Source organism: Pleuronectes platessa, chromosome 8 (assembly GCF_947347685.1).
Source record: "Pleuronectes platessa chromosome 8, fPlePla1.1, whole genome shotgun sequence".
In the NCBI taxonomy this organism is placed as follows: domain Eukaryota; kingdom Metazoa; phylum Chordata; class Actinopteri; order Pleuronectiformes; family Pleuronectidae; genus Pleuronectes; species Pleuronectes platessa.
In genome coordinates, this window is record NC_070633.1 from 9,510,518 (window position 1) to 9,527,272 (window position 16,755).

Here is a 16,755-nt window from a genome sequence, read left to right on the forward strand (position 1 = left end):
GTTAAGGAGAGGCTGTGGTGCTGACTGCTCTCGGGTCTGTTTATGCAGAGCTCCCTGATTGTGCACCGAGTGGCACCTTCACCCAAATATTATTGAAAACATTTTGTCTGAACCTGACCCAGCATGTCCGGTCCCGATGGTCCCTTCAGCTGAGGGTTCACCTGCAGTGCTGTGTTTCCAATGATGGACAGCTCCAGCTCAGATAACTCTGCACCATCCCTCTCTCTCTCTTCTGTGTTTGAATTGAATTCTGAGATCAAACCAATATAGGTGACTTTCAATAGATACAGCTCTCACTGAAGGTGTAACTGCATTCCAGCTATCCTTTTTTTGTGCTATTTTATGTCGACTGCTGACACAACAAAATATCACATCCCCTGATTTAATTATCAAGTATTGATTATAAAGGGCCCATTCTAGGGTGAATAAAACAACAATTTGTATAGTTTAGATGAAACACACTCGCGAAAACAAAAAATTTAAATTCTGTCAATGGATCCCTTTCACCTAAATCTTACACACTGGACCTTTAACCAAATTTGGATCCTCCTTTGGCAAATTAACACACTAAAAACAATGTCTAAATAAAATACTGAAATGAGAGACGACCTGCAACTCCCTCAAACCCCTCAACAGAGGTCCAAAGACTTGTAGAGACAAAGAGCAACAAAGAACAATATCCTGTGTGAGACACGCCTCACAGAGGATGTTGTTACACTTTTATGTACAGATGACGCAAAGAAACAGGCACCAACACCTTCTCAGTTGTCAGATACTTGGCAACAGCTTTAACTGAAAGTAAAAGTAAAAAAATCTAATAGTTTGACTGTGAGAAATCTTTGCGCTTTCCCTCTCTAAGCTCTGAGAATCTGAAAACAAAGACGCACAACTGGTGTTGTTGAAACGAGGAGGTACACTGTATATACACACAGATTAACTACAGCATAGAGAGCATGGTTACTGTTGTGGCTGATTGGTGTACAGAGCGGAGGGAAATGTGAACCAGTGCACACGTGATCAAATGGAGTGTGTACAGGCAGAGGGCTGATTTACCGGTTATTAAAAGTGAAAGTGTTGGACTACGATAAAAGGTCGGGGACAGGAGAGGAGGAAAGGAGAGGCAGAAGAACAAGAGAAGGAGTCTCTCTAATCAGGATCCAGAAAACTAACCAAGGTGTGTCTTTTCTTACATTTCTTTCTGTTGTTTCATTTTATAATTCCCCTTTCATAGATTTAGACAAACCGGTCCAAGTTATGTTTAGACTTTTTGCATGACTTAAAACAAAGGACAAGAAGAGGCAACACAGATTACAGACCTTTCTCCGTGAGAGTATGAGCTGCCACAAATTGGGATTACAAATTTTCTTCTTGAGACAGGTGACTCAGAACATTTTAAGACGCATTATTATTTTTGACAGAGGTTGGCCAAAGCATTCATTCATTAAAAGGTGGCACAACTAAAGACAAACTTGCACCTGTTTTAGGATGGTGTGTACATTAAAAATTGGACCTTCTGAATTAGACAGAAGGTAGGGGGTGCCGATTGTAAAGCACATGCTGAAGATAACAGCAACTTGTCACCAAATTTAGTTCTAAAACATGTTAAAATGTGGTGTGTATTTTTTTAAGTCACCTTTTTACCAGATTTATGACAATATCTATATATATATATACATATCTTGTAAATAAATATTGAAGATGATATCAATGTTAAATGTAAATATTAAATTTCAACCTTATGTCAAATGTTAAATCTAAATGTTCAACGTTAAATCTAGAAGGTGGAACTTACAGGAAGTGTTCGTCGCCACCTTTTTTTTTCTCAGTCGGTAAAGGCGTTGTTGAAGTCTCACTTGACTTCCACATTAGACTTCATTCAGATGGGTTTGTTTAGGTTTTTTCTTTTTTCAGCTAGCTCTGCATACAAAGTGTTACAGCTGTTTTTTTTATAAAAGGACTCCTGACACCAGATGTCTCTTCCCCCACAGATGCAATGCCACCGAGATCAAGACGCTCTCATCCCGAAGCCTCGTGGGACTTTGCCTAAGATGTGTGCAGCGGTACTGGTTGCCATAACAGTGGGATGCATCATGCTTCTGTCTCCTGAAAGGTTATTTGAAAGGGTTGCTATGGTAATACTCAGCCTGACCCTTGGCCCTCTGCTGCACGGGCTCTGTCTGCTGGCAGAGGAGATGCTGTACCATTCAAACACAAGGTGAGAGATCAGTTGGAGTAAGAGAGGAGACAGATTCAAGTGTTCAATGCTTGTGCTTGTGTTTTCTTTTGATATATCTCTAAACAGTACCTTTATTTAAGTATCGTTGAAAGCCATTTTAATTGATCTTTTAACTTAAACCATGTCTCAGTGATCTTGCGTAATATCTGGCTTGTTGCTCAAATCCGGTGAAAACCTGATTCTTCGCTCTAGTGATGCAACTTTACTGTCTGGTTAACTCTTTCCATTCTGGACAGAGTAGATCAGTTTTAAATAAGAACCGTATGCTGCCAAACCCTTTCTGTCAATGTGGTTACATGAAAACATGTAAGTGGAGGACACACACAAACTGCCCTCATTCCTTCAGTTTATATATTTTTTTTTCTTACCAGGTATCGAGGTAGAGGGCTACTGAGCCATGTGCTTCCTGCCTGTGGCTTGGAGGGAAAGACTTTGCTGACTGCCGGGATGGCAGGTCTTCTGCTCTACCTGAATGGACAACCACTGTCCAACCAAGGCCAGGGCTGGAAAGACCTCCTTCTGGCCTCAGCTCTTTATGCTCTGTTTAAGAGCCTGGGCTTCCTGGTGAGATACAGACCTGACACACAAACACAAACACCACTGGTTTTGTATTTTCTGGGGTCTTGACCCTTCCACTTTAGTACAAAGACAAAAAAATATATATTTGAATCATTACATGACAGATGTTTAAGTGTCCTTTCAGGCTGACATTAGTAAACATTAAAATATTGAAAGCTGTAACATCCAACAATGTGCTCTGGGGAATGTAATTCATAAGCAATTTGAAAAAGATAGACTACAACAACCATCGCACAACATAGAAAAACATCGGTACAACAGCAGGCATCACTTAATGCACAGTAACTGTCATTATCTCGGGTAAGTTCAGGCCTAGTTGACAGGTTGGGTAACAGCTCTCTGTCTGTGTTCCAGAGAATACTTAAATCCTTATAACAATGAGTCAGTGCCATTCAGTTTCTGTTTCACTACTAGTCACTGTCTCATAAAAATGTTTCCGATGTGGCTAAGAAAAGACAGTTTTGAGAGGGCGAATGTTCAGTACTGTCACACCCAGACAGAAATGAAACACTGGTGTTAGTACAACATCTAACATGACATCCATGGAGACATTTCACCAGACATTCCATCGAATGTGGCTCTGGCTTGGCTGGTTCCACTGCTTTGCTTTACAGTTTTACCTGAATGCCATTACCCGCACCCTGATCCGATGCACAGCTGCTCTCCCTTTTGTCCACCTCTACTTCGAAGACAAAGGGTTTCGATATAACTGTGATCGTACAGGCAAGACTACAGGATCATTAGAGGGTGTATTACATCATATCAGGCCAACCTCCTTCGTAACATAAGTCCCAACATTCCAATAGATTCAGTCCAACATCACCAAATTGTACACACATTTTCAAATAACAAATTAAAACCATAATAATGAGCACTTGGACCTAGATTTGATGTGTACTTTTTAATGTAGTCAATGTCCCATATGGTTTCTGACCTGTACTAAAGTAAGTCACCAGGGGGCGATCAAGACAATTTGGCTTAGGTTTAGGATAAGCTGTCCTGTCATCTATCTTTATATACAGTCAATCTTCTACACTTAATTTCGGTAAAACCATTAATAATAAATTCTACATCTTAAACCCCAAAAAAAATTCCTGACTAGTTAGACCTGTATCAATGAGTCTCCCTTCCTGGACGACAGAAAAAGGAGTCTGTCTTCACAACCCAGGCAAGTTTAGATCATTATATACCAGATACTTCATAATCTTAGAGTTAACTTTACTTTGAGGACTACACTTCAGACAGAATAGTCTATATGTAAGAACACTTGCTGGGGGATCGGTTGATTGTAATTGATATATGTGGAGTAACAACAGACTCCATATTCATCTTCATCAGCGAGAATGACAATAGCACTAATTCTGTCCTCAAAGAATTGAGCCATTTTGTACAAAGCTTCCCTCAGACTCTTTACAGAAACTTACAGCGTTATAGATTAGGCTCAGCTCTGTCTCTCTGTGTCCTGTTTTTGTCCTGATTAGGAAAGGGCAGTTTGGTACAGGAATGCCCTTTTCTCTTGCCAAAGGGTGTCAGGCAGCTCCCGAGCAGAGGTTGAGGTGTTGTGATGTGCTTCCAGCTGTTTACTGTATGTGGTCGGTGTGTAGGGTCCGTCGGAGGTGGAGGTGTCAGACATCTGCGAGGGGAGGAAGATGAACGTGGCCCACGGCCTGGCCTGGTCCTTCTACCTGGGCTACATGCATTTGGTGCTGCCACGTCAGTAACGCCACAACACACACACACATGATGGGCATCTGGATTATGCTCCTGGTCTCTGAAATAAATCACCTATAATTAGAATACCAGAATGTGTGGATTAACACAATACCATACCATTTTACCATTTTAACAGTGCAAGTAGATATATGCCTGTTAATCAGGTAACTTCAAACCTCAGACATTCATCTTTGGTGACACTCAAGAGGTTTAGAGGGCTACAGCATTGCACTAGGGTATTAGGGCCCCTAAAGGGAATAAATATATTCTCAGAATAAGGTCATAGTACTGTGAGGAAAAAAGTCATACATTTATGAGTAAAGTCATAATTTAAAAAGTTTATAAAACAACACCAGTTGTGATTCTGTGTTTTCGGATTCTCAGAGCTCACAAAGATTCCTCACAATAAAAATATAAATAACATTTGTAACATTTTGTAGCAAAAAGGAGAACCAGTGCTCACTGGAATTTCACAATAATGCTCTTTTTGTATCTAGAGAAAGTACAAGTTCACAGAAAGGATAACCTCCCAGCCGACCTAACATTGCCTCCAAGACTGGGTGCTTCTTTCTTTAGAGTAGACAGATTTTTCAAAAGAAGAAGTATTTCATTTTTGTGTGAAACTTTAACTTAAGAATAATTTATCATTCCTCATTTTAACATAGCCAACGTCCAGATTTTCTGATATTCCTCCTGTAAAATGACGAGTAGCCTAAAATTATGACTTTCTTCATGTAAAATTATGACATTATTCTGATGATATTACAAATTTATTTTCGAAAGCTTGAAATATTTTTTTCTTTGGCATGGCCCTAATATTACAACATAGTATTGAACTTTGCACTGTGTTGTAGTAATCCTACAGATATAAATGAAGGTGAATGAACAGACTAGTGTGTCCTTCCAGGTTTGGAGAATTCCATCGCATCATTTCATTCCAGCCATCAATGGAGCGGCTCCTCTTGGGGTCGTGGCTCCAAGAAGCTCCTGATCCTCATTCCTCTCAACGCCAACATCTCGCACAAGTTAGAAGATGAGGACGACAACATTAGTTTTTACGACAACCTCCCAAACAGCGAGATTGACAGGGCAGGGGTCCGGGGCCGGGTCTACAAGCACAGCGTCTACAGAGTGGTGGGCGAGGACGGGAAGGTAAATAACTGCATGATCGTTTATTTCTAAAGTTCCACTGTTACATGTTTACACATTAAATTGATAAGAAGTTCATCTGTATCATATTCCAGGCAGATAAATATACCTCCCAGGGAAACTGCAGCCTCCATGCTGAACTTCTTGTGCTATAATTCAACTCCGTGTCTGTCCTCTTATTGCCAGTGTAGGCTGAGAGACTCAGTGTGCTGATATTTTCTCCTCTGATCAGATTTGTAAAGACTTCTCATCTTGAATGCGACAGAGAGAGAGAGAGAGAGAGTCACAGGAAAGTGACAGACTCAAGGGACTGTTTCTGTATATTGTTTTTTTCAGTATTTTAAGAAAGTACTTCAATGTGTTCTATATTCAATGTTTTTGATGTAACAAATCTGACAGTGACTGGGCTCAGAACTGGCTCTGTATTCCAGTGAAGGGAAAGGAAGGTTGGGGCTGCATGAAAACATCCCGTGTTTTATGTCAGACCAAAAATAGCCTCCAGTTATTTCAAAGTGATAACCAGAACAGATTTGTGGCTGTATTCTACAGAAAATAAGATGATGTAAGTAAAAATCACACATTTTGGTGATGACAATTTTAAGGTGTTGACCTGGGCTCCAAATTCCCCTGATCTGAGTTTAATCTATTACTGAAATGTTAAATTGAGACTTATAATACTGTCTTACATCAAGTATAATAATGAATAAAGTAATGAGTAATCAGTAAAGAACATTATCAGTAAAGAAACTTATTGTTTCTTGAGAATCTGCCTTTCGACTTTCTTTCCCATAATGCTATGACTTTATTCTTTAATCGGCCATAATATTCTGTCGTACATTCTTGCTCTGACAAAAATGAGCAGTTTTTGTCTTACATTCTTGTAATACAAGAGAGGTTTTCTTCCACCCACCACAGGTGATAAGTGTGAAAAATGCTGTGATGTTCACCATACTAACTAACAAAACTTTATTAAGTTTGGAAAAATCAAATATCGAAGGAAACTTTCTGCTCTAGGTGATGAGGTCAACTCAAACTTTTACGCTATTAAGAAAGAACCAACTAATTATTGGGCCTACTCCCGTTCAGTGACTGTGTGAACTGTAATTTTAGTGGAGCGTTTCCAGTTTTACTTTTACAATGCAAGTGGCTTTCAACCATTTATGCAGTGCTATTTCTGTCATTCATCATTCATACACACTGGAGGAACCAGGGATCAAACCATCAACCATGTGGATAGGGACCGACACGCTCTCTAGTGGGCTGCTGTGGAGTTTATGTTTGTGTTTCTGGCAGAATTGATGTGGAAATGGTTCATTGCATTGAATGGACTGAAATGCTGAATTAAACTATTCCCAGACATTTTATAAAAAGGGTTCATCAGCAAATTGCAGCACACTCACCAACAGTCTTCACAGTATGTAAAAAAAAAACAGCAGAACTGTTTATGTCAGCTCAGCTAATGTCAGAACTTGCCCTGACATTAGCTGGGGTGCTTTTTGAACCAAATTACAATTTGTTATTTCACTACCTTTAAGAAACTTAATTTAATTACTTGTGACAATTTGTACATTGAGACACAAATATCTAATATTTAGTCCAGTACAGTGCCTTCACCTGCCATTTTTACCTACCATACACAGCATGAGCACCTCCTCCTGGCTGAACCTGATAATTCACCAGTGGAAGAACAATTTATTGTAATACAGTTACTACACCATCTATCCGTCAAACACGTAATCAAAATTTTCTGTTGCGAGAAGGTCACAAGCTTTTCAAAGATCATCTGTCTAGGGAACGTATCCACCCCTCTGTTGTTGTTTAATGTGTGTATTCAGATTTGTGTTTGCGTGTTTGTGTCAACAGGCCCGTGAGTGTGTAGTGGAGTATGCCACACCTTTGCTGACACTCTACAAAATGTCCCAGGAGAGCAGTGCTGGTTTTGGGGAGTCTGAGCGCAGGCAGCAGGTGCTGATCTTCTTCAGGACCCTGCAGAACATCCTGGAGCAGTCGCTGGAGTGTCGAAACCGCTACACACTCATCCTGCTCAATGGTCAGGGGGGCCGCTATGTGTCTGTATATGTTTATGTCTCTTGCCACACGGTGTGAGACAGACTGCTTGTCAGGGCATTTCAGTTTTTAGATTATCTAGTGACTCCCCACAAAGACATTCAGGATTTTGGTGTTATGGTTTATGACTAAAATAAAGAATGAAGGTCAAGACTGTTGAAAACATGGTGAACTCAAAACAGTGAAAGTAATTAGAGGCAGTGTGTTCAAACAAACCTCAGACTATGTTTTCCTCTTCCTCTAGATGAGCGTCAGGACGACCCTCACTTCCTGTCCAAGGCCATCCTCACACACCTGCAGCAGCAGGAGAAAGAGGAGTTCTGCGTCACGCCTCCTCCCAAACCGGACATGGCGAACCCGTTAGCGAACACTTCAAGCGTGCAGCCGAGTGCGTTGCACGTAAACGGCAGGTGGCAGCACCCAGAGCCACTGAGCAGGGAGCCCACCATCATGATCAGCCTGGAGAGGCCTCGACCCCTGAAAGTACCTGTCGAAACCAGCGAACATTAACATGGACCAACATTAACATGCTCAGACCCACAGTCAGAGGAATATAAACACACACACGCACGGTCGCACACATTATCATACTCAATTTATAACATACAATATTCTTCTTACATTAGTTTGAAGAAAATCTGAAATCTAATCTGAAAATATTAAATAAATAAAAGAGAATTCTCAGAAAACGGGTTGTGTTTAATCTGTAATGAATAATTTGTTCCCAGTTCTTAGAGAAAGATGCAGCCTGACCAGTGACCAGACATGTCACCCTAGATTAATATGTGTACAATATATTACTGTCCTTGATAGCAAACGTGGAAACTATCACAACAACTTGGGAGCAGTCCTGTCATCCATCTTTAAGTATGGGACAGTCTGAAGAGGGAGTGCCCTATGCTTTAGTGCGACGTCAGGGTTGCAACTTGACAAAGTTGTTTAGAAGAGTTTGCCATTGTCCTTCCCCCTGAAGACACCAGGTCATGATCTTCTGCCAACATCCAGTCAATACATATAGTTCAATTAATCATCTGGAGTAGCACAAAGGCTGTATGAGGTCCTGTACTCTGGCTGATGCTACCAGACGGCTCACTGAATAGTCTTAGCCTCATTTCTAAAATATAACCGTGGTGATGTCTCAAACAAATCCCAGCAGCTAATTTTGAACAATGACCAGGTTAATACATTCAAATTGTGCCGTAAATCCTCCACATGGGATTAAAGGCATGACATGTTGATTTTATAATTGTTAAGTATAAGGACCCTATCATTTTGAAGGCAAAATGGTGAAGTCAAGTCACAGATAAACCTGAACAAAGAAAAGACGGGACAAACACTGAGGACAGTTTAGGAAGGTTCAGATCAGCACATATTGTGTGAGGGGAGACCGGGGGGGAGAAAACTATGTTCAAGTGTAAACAAAAGAAGCAGTCAGGAGACACCTGACAGCATGCCTGTTTATCTGCATATCACATGTACACACACACACATCATGACCAGCAGCGCTGCAGCTGAAACAGGACGGTGAAGTTGCATCAGATGTGTTAACAGCTCGCATGTATTCCTCGACAGGGGAGGAGGACAGAAGGATGTGATCCAAACCACACTGCATTAGCAAGACACATTTTTGAATACTACACACTGAGACCATTACATAGGGACTGCCTCGCTCTCTAGTGGGCTGCTGTGGAGTTTATGTTTGTGTTTCTGGCAGAATAGATGTGGAAATGGTTCATTGCATTGACTCGGCTGAAATGCTGCATTAAACTATTCCCAGACATTGTATGAAAAGGGTTCATCAGCAAATTGCTACACACTCACCAAGAGTCTTCACTGTAGACCCTATTTTTCTAAACCTGCCCTGACATTAGCTGGGGTGCTTTTTGATCCAAATTACAATTAGTCATTTCACCACCTTTAAGAAACTTAATTGAATTAGTTGTGACAATAATTTTGAAATTTTATAATGCCATTGTTTAGAATTTATTTCACCTTAAATATTAGTGTAATAGGCAATAAATTCTGATCTTGAGCATATATTGAGACATTTAGTGACGTTTTTGTTTAACAAAGGTAATTTGTACAATGAGACACAAAAATCTAATATTTAGTCCAGTATAGTGCCTTCACCTGCATCTTTCCCTACCGCACACAGCATTAGCACCACCTCCTGGTTGAGCCTGATATTTCACCAGTGGTAGAACAATTTATTGTAAAACAGTTACTACACCATCTATCCGTCAAACACGGCAATCAAACATTTCAGGTGCGAGAAGGTCACAAGCTTTTCAAAGATTATCTGTCTGGGAATGTATCTTCATGGTGAAAGCACTTGTTACAATGCATCTAATCTGCTGAGTTTAGCACAAAGCACCACACAGTGTGGACAAATCAGGTGTTAGATTGTGTGACCTTTGACAGAATCAGACCAGCTGTTTCCCCATGCTTTCAGTCTTAGTGCTACTGTTTTTTCTTTCATATTACATAGACAGGCATGAGAGCTGTACCATTTGTTTCACCTGAATCTAAGTTAATTTCCAAGAAGTGTCACAAGTCAAGAAGTTTTGAAAACACTGTTTGAGAATACAGGGTGTGGCAGAAGACCATGGCAAGGAGCTGTTGCTTTTCAGCATTTTATTCCCTTCCTAAGAAACATAAAGTCCAAACCAAACACAAATCTCAGCACTTCCTGCTGGCACCTCGGCTTTGCAGTTTTATTGAACAGGTTTAAAATTCACTCTTCTCGCTCCACATGGACAGATCTGTGATGAACCATGAATGACACCTTTGATAACAGAATCTGAACAACGCAACAAGTGCTTTCTTTTCAGCAGAACTCTCAGGACCTCAAACCGACATTTAACTTTCTTTTCTCCTTTTAATTTTACTATAATCAATATACTGCTGGGTTTTTTCCTGTTGTCATCTGAACATTCACTTGTAGCATCATTTAAAAAAATGTTGTACCTATTGTTTTTATATATTCTAACTAGTTTGAGCACTGCACGGTATTGTGAAGTATTTAACTGCATTAAGCAGATATACGAGGGTATGTCAATAACTTGTGTTCCACAGCACACTGATAAGAGTTTGTGTTTTGACCACGTTTACCCCCAGAAATGAGGTTTGATTTTATTGCCGTTTTTCTGACTGTTAGCAGCATTACGCAAAACTGCTGAGTTTATATCATTAAAACTTTGTGGATAGGTGGGACATGACTCATGGAAGCACCTGTGGAGTCTTTCCTGATAAACAGATGGACCCAGGAATGTTATTTCAGAGATAAAGTGTTAACAGTGGTGTAGATAACTGTGTGTCTTTTCTTCACCCGTCTAGTTTGTCTTCATTTAGGATTTAAAAAAACAACACTCAGCTGCAGACATGTGAGTTCTTTTCAAATCAGATACAGGAGACTGGTCTGACCTGTTCTCCACCAAAAACACAACATCCCGACCAGCTGACATCAGCTGGAACTGTGGATGGAGGACACTGGCAGAGTTTAAACACAGTATGAGACTGACTGTTTATTCACAGGAGATTTCAGGAGACTGGATATCAGTGACCTGCACTCATGTTGCAATGATATCTGATTCAGTGATTACTGACACACTTGTTGGTCGTCATACTGGCTCATGAATGACTCAAGTCATCCATGACTTCATGAAACATTAAATCTGTGACCTTCATCACACAGAAATATTTGTTCAAGATAATTTTGATGCATCAGATTAGGTGTTCATTTGGAACACAGAAAAAGACACACAGTTAGCGTTTACTCTAAAGAGGGAATAAAAATGAGCACACACACAGACAAATTTCCTTTTGGTAATGTCGTGAGGATATGCCGTAAGAAAATCCTGTAGTTCCCCTGCAGGTCTGGAGAGAGACACTTCCTCCTTCGGTGTCAGGTCTTTGTGATGACAGCATCAGATCATAACGTGATTGGTTGGCAGCTGTGATGTAACAGAAGCAGGGACATCCCCAGGAAGGTGAGTCAGAGGTGAACCAATTCAGTCCGTCTGTTCATGTCATGCAAGTAGGATATATTACACTTAAATCACACATCAGATCTAGACGAACAAATTATTCAAGTTGATGATCTTTACTGATGTAATTTGTATTATTTGTTGAGAACAAATTGACAAAACAACAGTCAATGGAAACCAAAATCATCAACCCATTGAGGGCTGGATTCAAAACCACGCCGGAAATCTAAGTAAATGATTTTAATCACAGGCTGATCCAACTTGTGTGAATTTCATTAGGGCAACTCATAATGTGACTCAGTAGTGTTTATGGCCTCTGTGGGCCTATAATGCACTTCAGACAATGTCTGGACATGCTCCTGATGAGTCGGCGGCTGGTGTCCTGGGGGATCTCCTCCCAAACCTGGATCATCAGTGAACTCCTTGACAATCTGTGATGGTACTTGTAAATTAGCAGAAACCGGTCCTGCTACTGGGTTCTACGGCCTTTTCCAGCTCTCCTTGTATAGCGGCTGGCCTCTGGGTGTCTCCTCTGTGCTCTTGAGACTTTTCCTGGAGACACAGCAAAGCTTCTTGGGACCGCAGGTATGGATGTGGCATCCTGGGGGAGCTGGACTAGCTGTGCACCAAACACAAACACTTGGTCTTCCTGAATGGACAGATTGATCCCTGAAGTTTAACTGACTCTGTGTTATACTGTGATGATGTAAGTGTTCCTATCATGTTTTGGAGCATATATGCATATACACATACATACACATATTTGTATATACTTATATGACAACTGGCATGATGACACATGTGTAAATATATATGTGTGTGTGTGTGTCTGTTGTGGGTCACACCAATGTACGTCTCTTTGTATTAAACAGGAGGAAATATGTGCCCAGACTTTCCATATTTGTCACTAGTACCATTTAACTATATGGCCTAATGTATATTATATACTTTATTTAGATAGCACACTATCAGTGTGACAGAACATCTTTATAATAAAATTAAATAAAAGATATCTGACAAAGATACATATAGTGACTTATTGGAATGCAGATTAAAAAACGTAAACAGACGACAAAGATCTTAAAGGTTAGGAATGTAATCACATCTTAACACTTATTTTGAAACTGATCAGTCAATGAAAAGCAGCAACAACAAGTGTAATGGTTTACATTTCCTTGATCCTAGTTTGACTGTTCTCCTACTCTGTAATAAGATGAGGAACCAAGGTGTGTTTTAATGACGTCTGTATGTTTGTCAACCCATTGTGAGCCTCTTTTAGGTGAATGTGTTTCATAGCGGTGGGAGTAGCGTCCTTGGGCGCTATATAAATTCAAGCTATTATTGTAAAGCTTACGCATGATACAATCCTGAGTTTAGTGGATACGCCTCCGTTGCTCCACCAGGTGTGTGCGTGCGTTTGTGCGCGTAAATCAAGAGTGTCAGAAAATCTTACTCACCTGTGAGTAAGGTAGGGCTCATGCTACCATGTCTAGACCAGACACACACATACACACACACACAGAGCCTCGGGGGAAACTAGAAGTAAATTAGATTTACTGTGACATGGTCATAAAGATGAATTAAAGTGTTTCATCTAACCAGAAGAGATAATTTGAAGGAACTAGTATTTTTCACAAAAGTTTTCTTCTATTTACTGTTATAGTGACCTTGTTTGACTATACAGTACATATGGCAGATTGGTCATAAATGGTCAAACTGTTCTCGCCAACTGTTATGGTAAGTTGCTTTGGATAAAAGCATTAGCTATATGTAATGTAATCTAATGTAAAAGAATGCCGAGAACTCAGTCTTTCCCCAATCTGGATTTTTCCTTAATGCAAGAAATACTGAGACGACCTAATTTTACCTTATTATTGACATGTTATTGCTTTGTTACTCTAATAAATGTCAATAAGAAAAACTGGACCCTAAAGAAAACAACTGACTTGTCTGTGGCCTAAGAACCTGATACATTTAGACATGAATTCAGCAATTTAAATTGTTTGCAATAGTAAGAAAATAAAATCACCAAAGATTCCCTGAAGGTTATTTAATGATTCCCACCAGCTTTTGTTGGTTGTCAGTTTGTGTTGTGTCTTTGAAAAGATAATAAGGACCTCCTCAAACCTGGAGCCTTTAGTGCTTTTGACAAATAAAAGGTGGGGCAACTCTGACTATCCCTCTGTCTGGACCGATTTAGAGAGACTCCTCTAAATGCATCCAGACTGGACAACCCTCTGGTGGAACCATTTAAACATAAAATACTTCAAAATAACCATTGGAGTTCATTCAGTGTTCAATGTAAATAATAAAACATCTGTTAGCAGCTGCATGTTAAATTGTTCATGATCTGTCCATGGGAAATTAAGGACCCTTAAAAAATGTCTGTAACTGTCAATCAATCCAATCAATAGGTTAATGATTGGATTATCTCACATAACAGAAGATGATACAAATTAAAAAAATGGATTAATCAATTAATTGACTTATTGATTGAGCTACAGTATTTAAGCTGCATTAATTTTAGCTGAGTGTGCTTAATAAAGTGACACCAGACTGTGTGTCTTAGATGCAAGATTTATCTGATCAAATTAAAATATATTTGATAAATACACTTTTAATACTTTAAGCATATCAAAAAGTAGCTCCTTACTTTTACAAACGTAGAAGCAAATGGATCACTTTTACATTAATACTTTAAGCATATTTAAAAGTTATTCCTTACTTTAGCTGGTGCTTTTACTTTCAAGAACGCACTTACTTTTACTAAAGTATCAAGTTTATGTGGTACTCTTACTTGTAATACTCAATTATATTTAAAAGTACTCGGGTAGAAATGTTAATGTGGTTCTCGAGGACATTTATGCCAGTGTATTAGTACTTTAACTGTTAGTTCGTGTATTCTCGGCCTCCTCACCTGTGTAATGCCCGGACATGTTGCGTGTTGCTGGAACCTTCTGGATGGACGCGGCCAACTCCGCCCACACTCTCAGTTGATGCAACCTGCGGCTCCTCCGGTTTAAAAGCACCGCTCCCTCCGCCTCGGCTCATCCACATCGACTTCATACATGGAGAAAACATACCGCGTACGTTCGGAGGAGAAACCGGAGCTCAGTCAACTCGAACCAGAACCAGGATGGTGTTTGTCGCGGCCCTGCTCTTTGGACACGGAGCGTCCGTCCTGACGAAGCCGGAGCACAGCGTGACGGACATGATAGGAAAGTACTGGTCCCAGCTGACATCCCCGGGCACCGAGAGCAGCTCTACCCGGCGGGGAAGCGTCGACAGCTGGGACGAGAGAGACAACAACTCACGCTGTAAGTAGTTTAAAAAGTTAACTATCACGTTTAACTCTGAAATTATATTAAATGGTTCATTTCAGAACAGTCGTGGAGGTCAGCTCTAGTTGACCCCCATAACCTAATAAATTAAATATAAATCCGCTAACTGAAGTTAAATAACCTTTATTGGAAATGGTCCTATACTATTGGCGGAAGGACACTTTAATTCCCTAATCCACCTGACAGGGATGAGTCTGATGCAAGTGAATCGGGTCTTGGATCAGCTGATCAGCAGATTCAAACATCACTTCCTGGGTTTCACTCACGTGACCATGGTCAAAGTTGAGATGAAAGTAGAATGACAGCAAAAAGGTCGAAGTGAGACCGTCTGAAGTGGTGTTGGTCCGATTTAAGGTTTTCACTACTGAACTCCGCTGTCGGCACCGATATTAAAGCAACACTGGGGAACTTTTACTGAGGAACAGCGCCCTCTGCAGCCACATGAGGTCATTCATTCTTTAAAGGCTGTTTCTCTCCTGGGGAAAAGAGGCTTGTCAATGTGTCGACTGTCGCTCACTGAACTGAAACACAACACAACACAACCGTGTTAATCCAGAAGAGCGGCTGCTGTTTTTAAGTTTCAATGATGAATATTTGAGCAACTGTTTTAATTACTTCTAAGTCTTCCTGATCAGTCAGTCCATAAGTCAGTTGCATCCTCCTCACCGACCTTACACAGAGCAAGAACAGACGTTCAGGGTGAGGAGTAGGAATATTATTTTAAAGCAACAAAGCTGCATGTTTCTTTAAGCATGTGTAAAAATGTACTTCATGTGTTTTTGTGAATTAATGCCACTTGTTCTTACAATACTGGTTATCTTTCCACAGTTTGCAGTTTGGACACTGTTGTGGAGCATGAGGAGCAGCAGCTGCTGCAGCAGGATGTGACCCGGCAGATCGAGCGCTGTCTGACCCAGGCCAAGGTGTCCAGCCTCCACTGCCAGGTGCTGCTGCTGCCTCGCCGCCTGACCATGAGGATTGGCCAGGACGTGGTGCGCTCCTCAGCCGATGAGCCCTGTGGGCTCCGTGGCGCCTCCATCGCAGTCTACGTGGAGTTCAAAGATGGCCTCAAATCCGTGGGGAGCATCATCCCGGACCCCAGCGTCATCCCCACATTTGAACTGTCTGTGATCTTCAAGGCAGATAAAGACGACAGTTGGCCGCCGCTCAAGAACATCTTTGATACCAACAAAGTGTTGAAGCTGAGAGCAGAGTACCGGCTGGTGAAGAGGAAGCTTTACTCCTCTGCCAGTCCTGTCATCCATGATTTCAGCTAGGGGTCGAAGTCGAGACAGTAAACCCCTGTTTCACTGTTAACCTTGTTTTTCATGTTTCAAATGTCGGGCTCCATGCACAGTCTGGCTCGGTGTGCTCTGTAACATGCTTTTGTGTTGTATTTCTAGTCTTAAACTGTTTTTTTGTGTCCTACATGAATGTCTTATTTGTTTTTCTACTACATAGACAGCGTGACTGTAGTATTTTTGCACATAGTTGAATGTTGCTACATACATTGTAAACATGGAAATTTTCTTCAGGAATGGGCAGGTCTCACTCCTGAAATGTGTTGTACTTGTTATTTAAGTAATTTTTTTTAATAAATGTGACAGTATTTCATAGAACTTTGTTTCAATGTGTGTCAATCAGCTCATCTCCACTGACACGGCAGGAGAGGAAAAAAACATCT

The 16,755-nt window shown here is 40.6% G+C and overlaps 2 protein-coding genes and 1 long non-coding RNA gene across 3 annotated transcripts; 2 read left to right on the forward strand and 1 right to left on the reverse strand.

Annotated features, from left to right (window-relative positions):
* Positions 1-774: 774 nt before the first annotated feature.
* Positions 775-8,433, forward strand: sting1 (stimulator of interferon response cGAMP interactor 1). Its single transcript, XM_053428189.1, has 7 exons — positions 775-1,174; positions 1,989-2,215; positions 2,608-2,800; positions 4,420-4,528; positions 5,436-5,680; positions 7,541-7,727; positions 7,989-8,433. The coding sequence occupies exons 2-7, from the start codon at positions 1,989-1,991 to the stop codon at positions 8,252-8,254; spliced, it is 1,227 nt and encodes a 408-aa protein (XP_053284164.1). The 5' UTR covers positions 775-1,174; the 3' UTR covers positions 8,255-8,433.
* A 2,815-nt stretch (positions 8,434-11,248) lies between these two features.
* On the reverse strand, positions 11,249-15,506 carry LOC128445486 (uncharacterized). The gene is made up of 2 exons (XR_008339474.1): positions 14,648-15,506; positions 11,249-12,379 (listed from the first exon to the last, which is right to left on the reverse strand). It is a non-coding gene; the product is annotated as an uncharacterized LOC128445486 (long non-coding RNA).
* Positions 14,719-16,690, forward strand: si:ch211-39i2.2 (DNA damage-inducible transcript 4-like protein-like). Its single transcript, XM_053428193.1, has 2 exons — positions 14,719-15,047; positions 15,900-16,690. The coding sequence occupies exons 1-2, from the start codon at positions 14,867-14,869 to the stop codon at positions 16,346-16,348; spliced, it is 630 nt and encodes a 209-aa protein (XP_053284168.1). The 5' UTR covers positions 14,719-14,866; the 3' UTR covers positions 16,349-16,690.
* Positions 16,691-16,755: the final 65 nt, after the last annotated feature.

What these genes read in the sequence shown, in the direction of transcription:
- si:ch211-39i2.2 (XM_053428193.1), top strand. Translation starts at nt 14,867, where the DNA reads ATGGTGTTTGTCGCGGCCCTGCTCTTTGGACACGGAGCGTCCGTCCTG. An exon ending in GAGAGACAACAACTCACGCT is followed by an intron (nt 15,048 to 15,899) that starts GTAAGTAGTTTA and finishes ATCTTTCCACAG; the next exon opens with TTTGCAGTTTGGACACTGTT.
- sting1 (XM_053428189.1), top strand. Translation starts at nt 1,989, where the DNA reads ATGCAATGCCACCGAGATCAAGACGCTCTCATCCCGAAGCCTCGTGGG. An exon ending in CTGTACCATTCAAACACAAG is followed by an intron (nt 2,216 to 2,607) that starts GTGAGAGATCAG and finishes TTTTCTTACCAG; the next exon opens with GTATCGAGGTAGAGGGCTAC. An exon ending in CATGCATTTGGTGCTGCCAC is followed by an intron (nt 4,529 to 5,435) that starts GTCAGTAACGCC and finishes GTGTCCTTCCAG; the next exon opens with GTTTGGAGAATTCCATCGCA.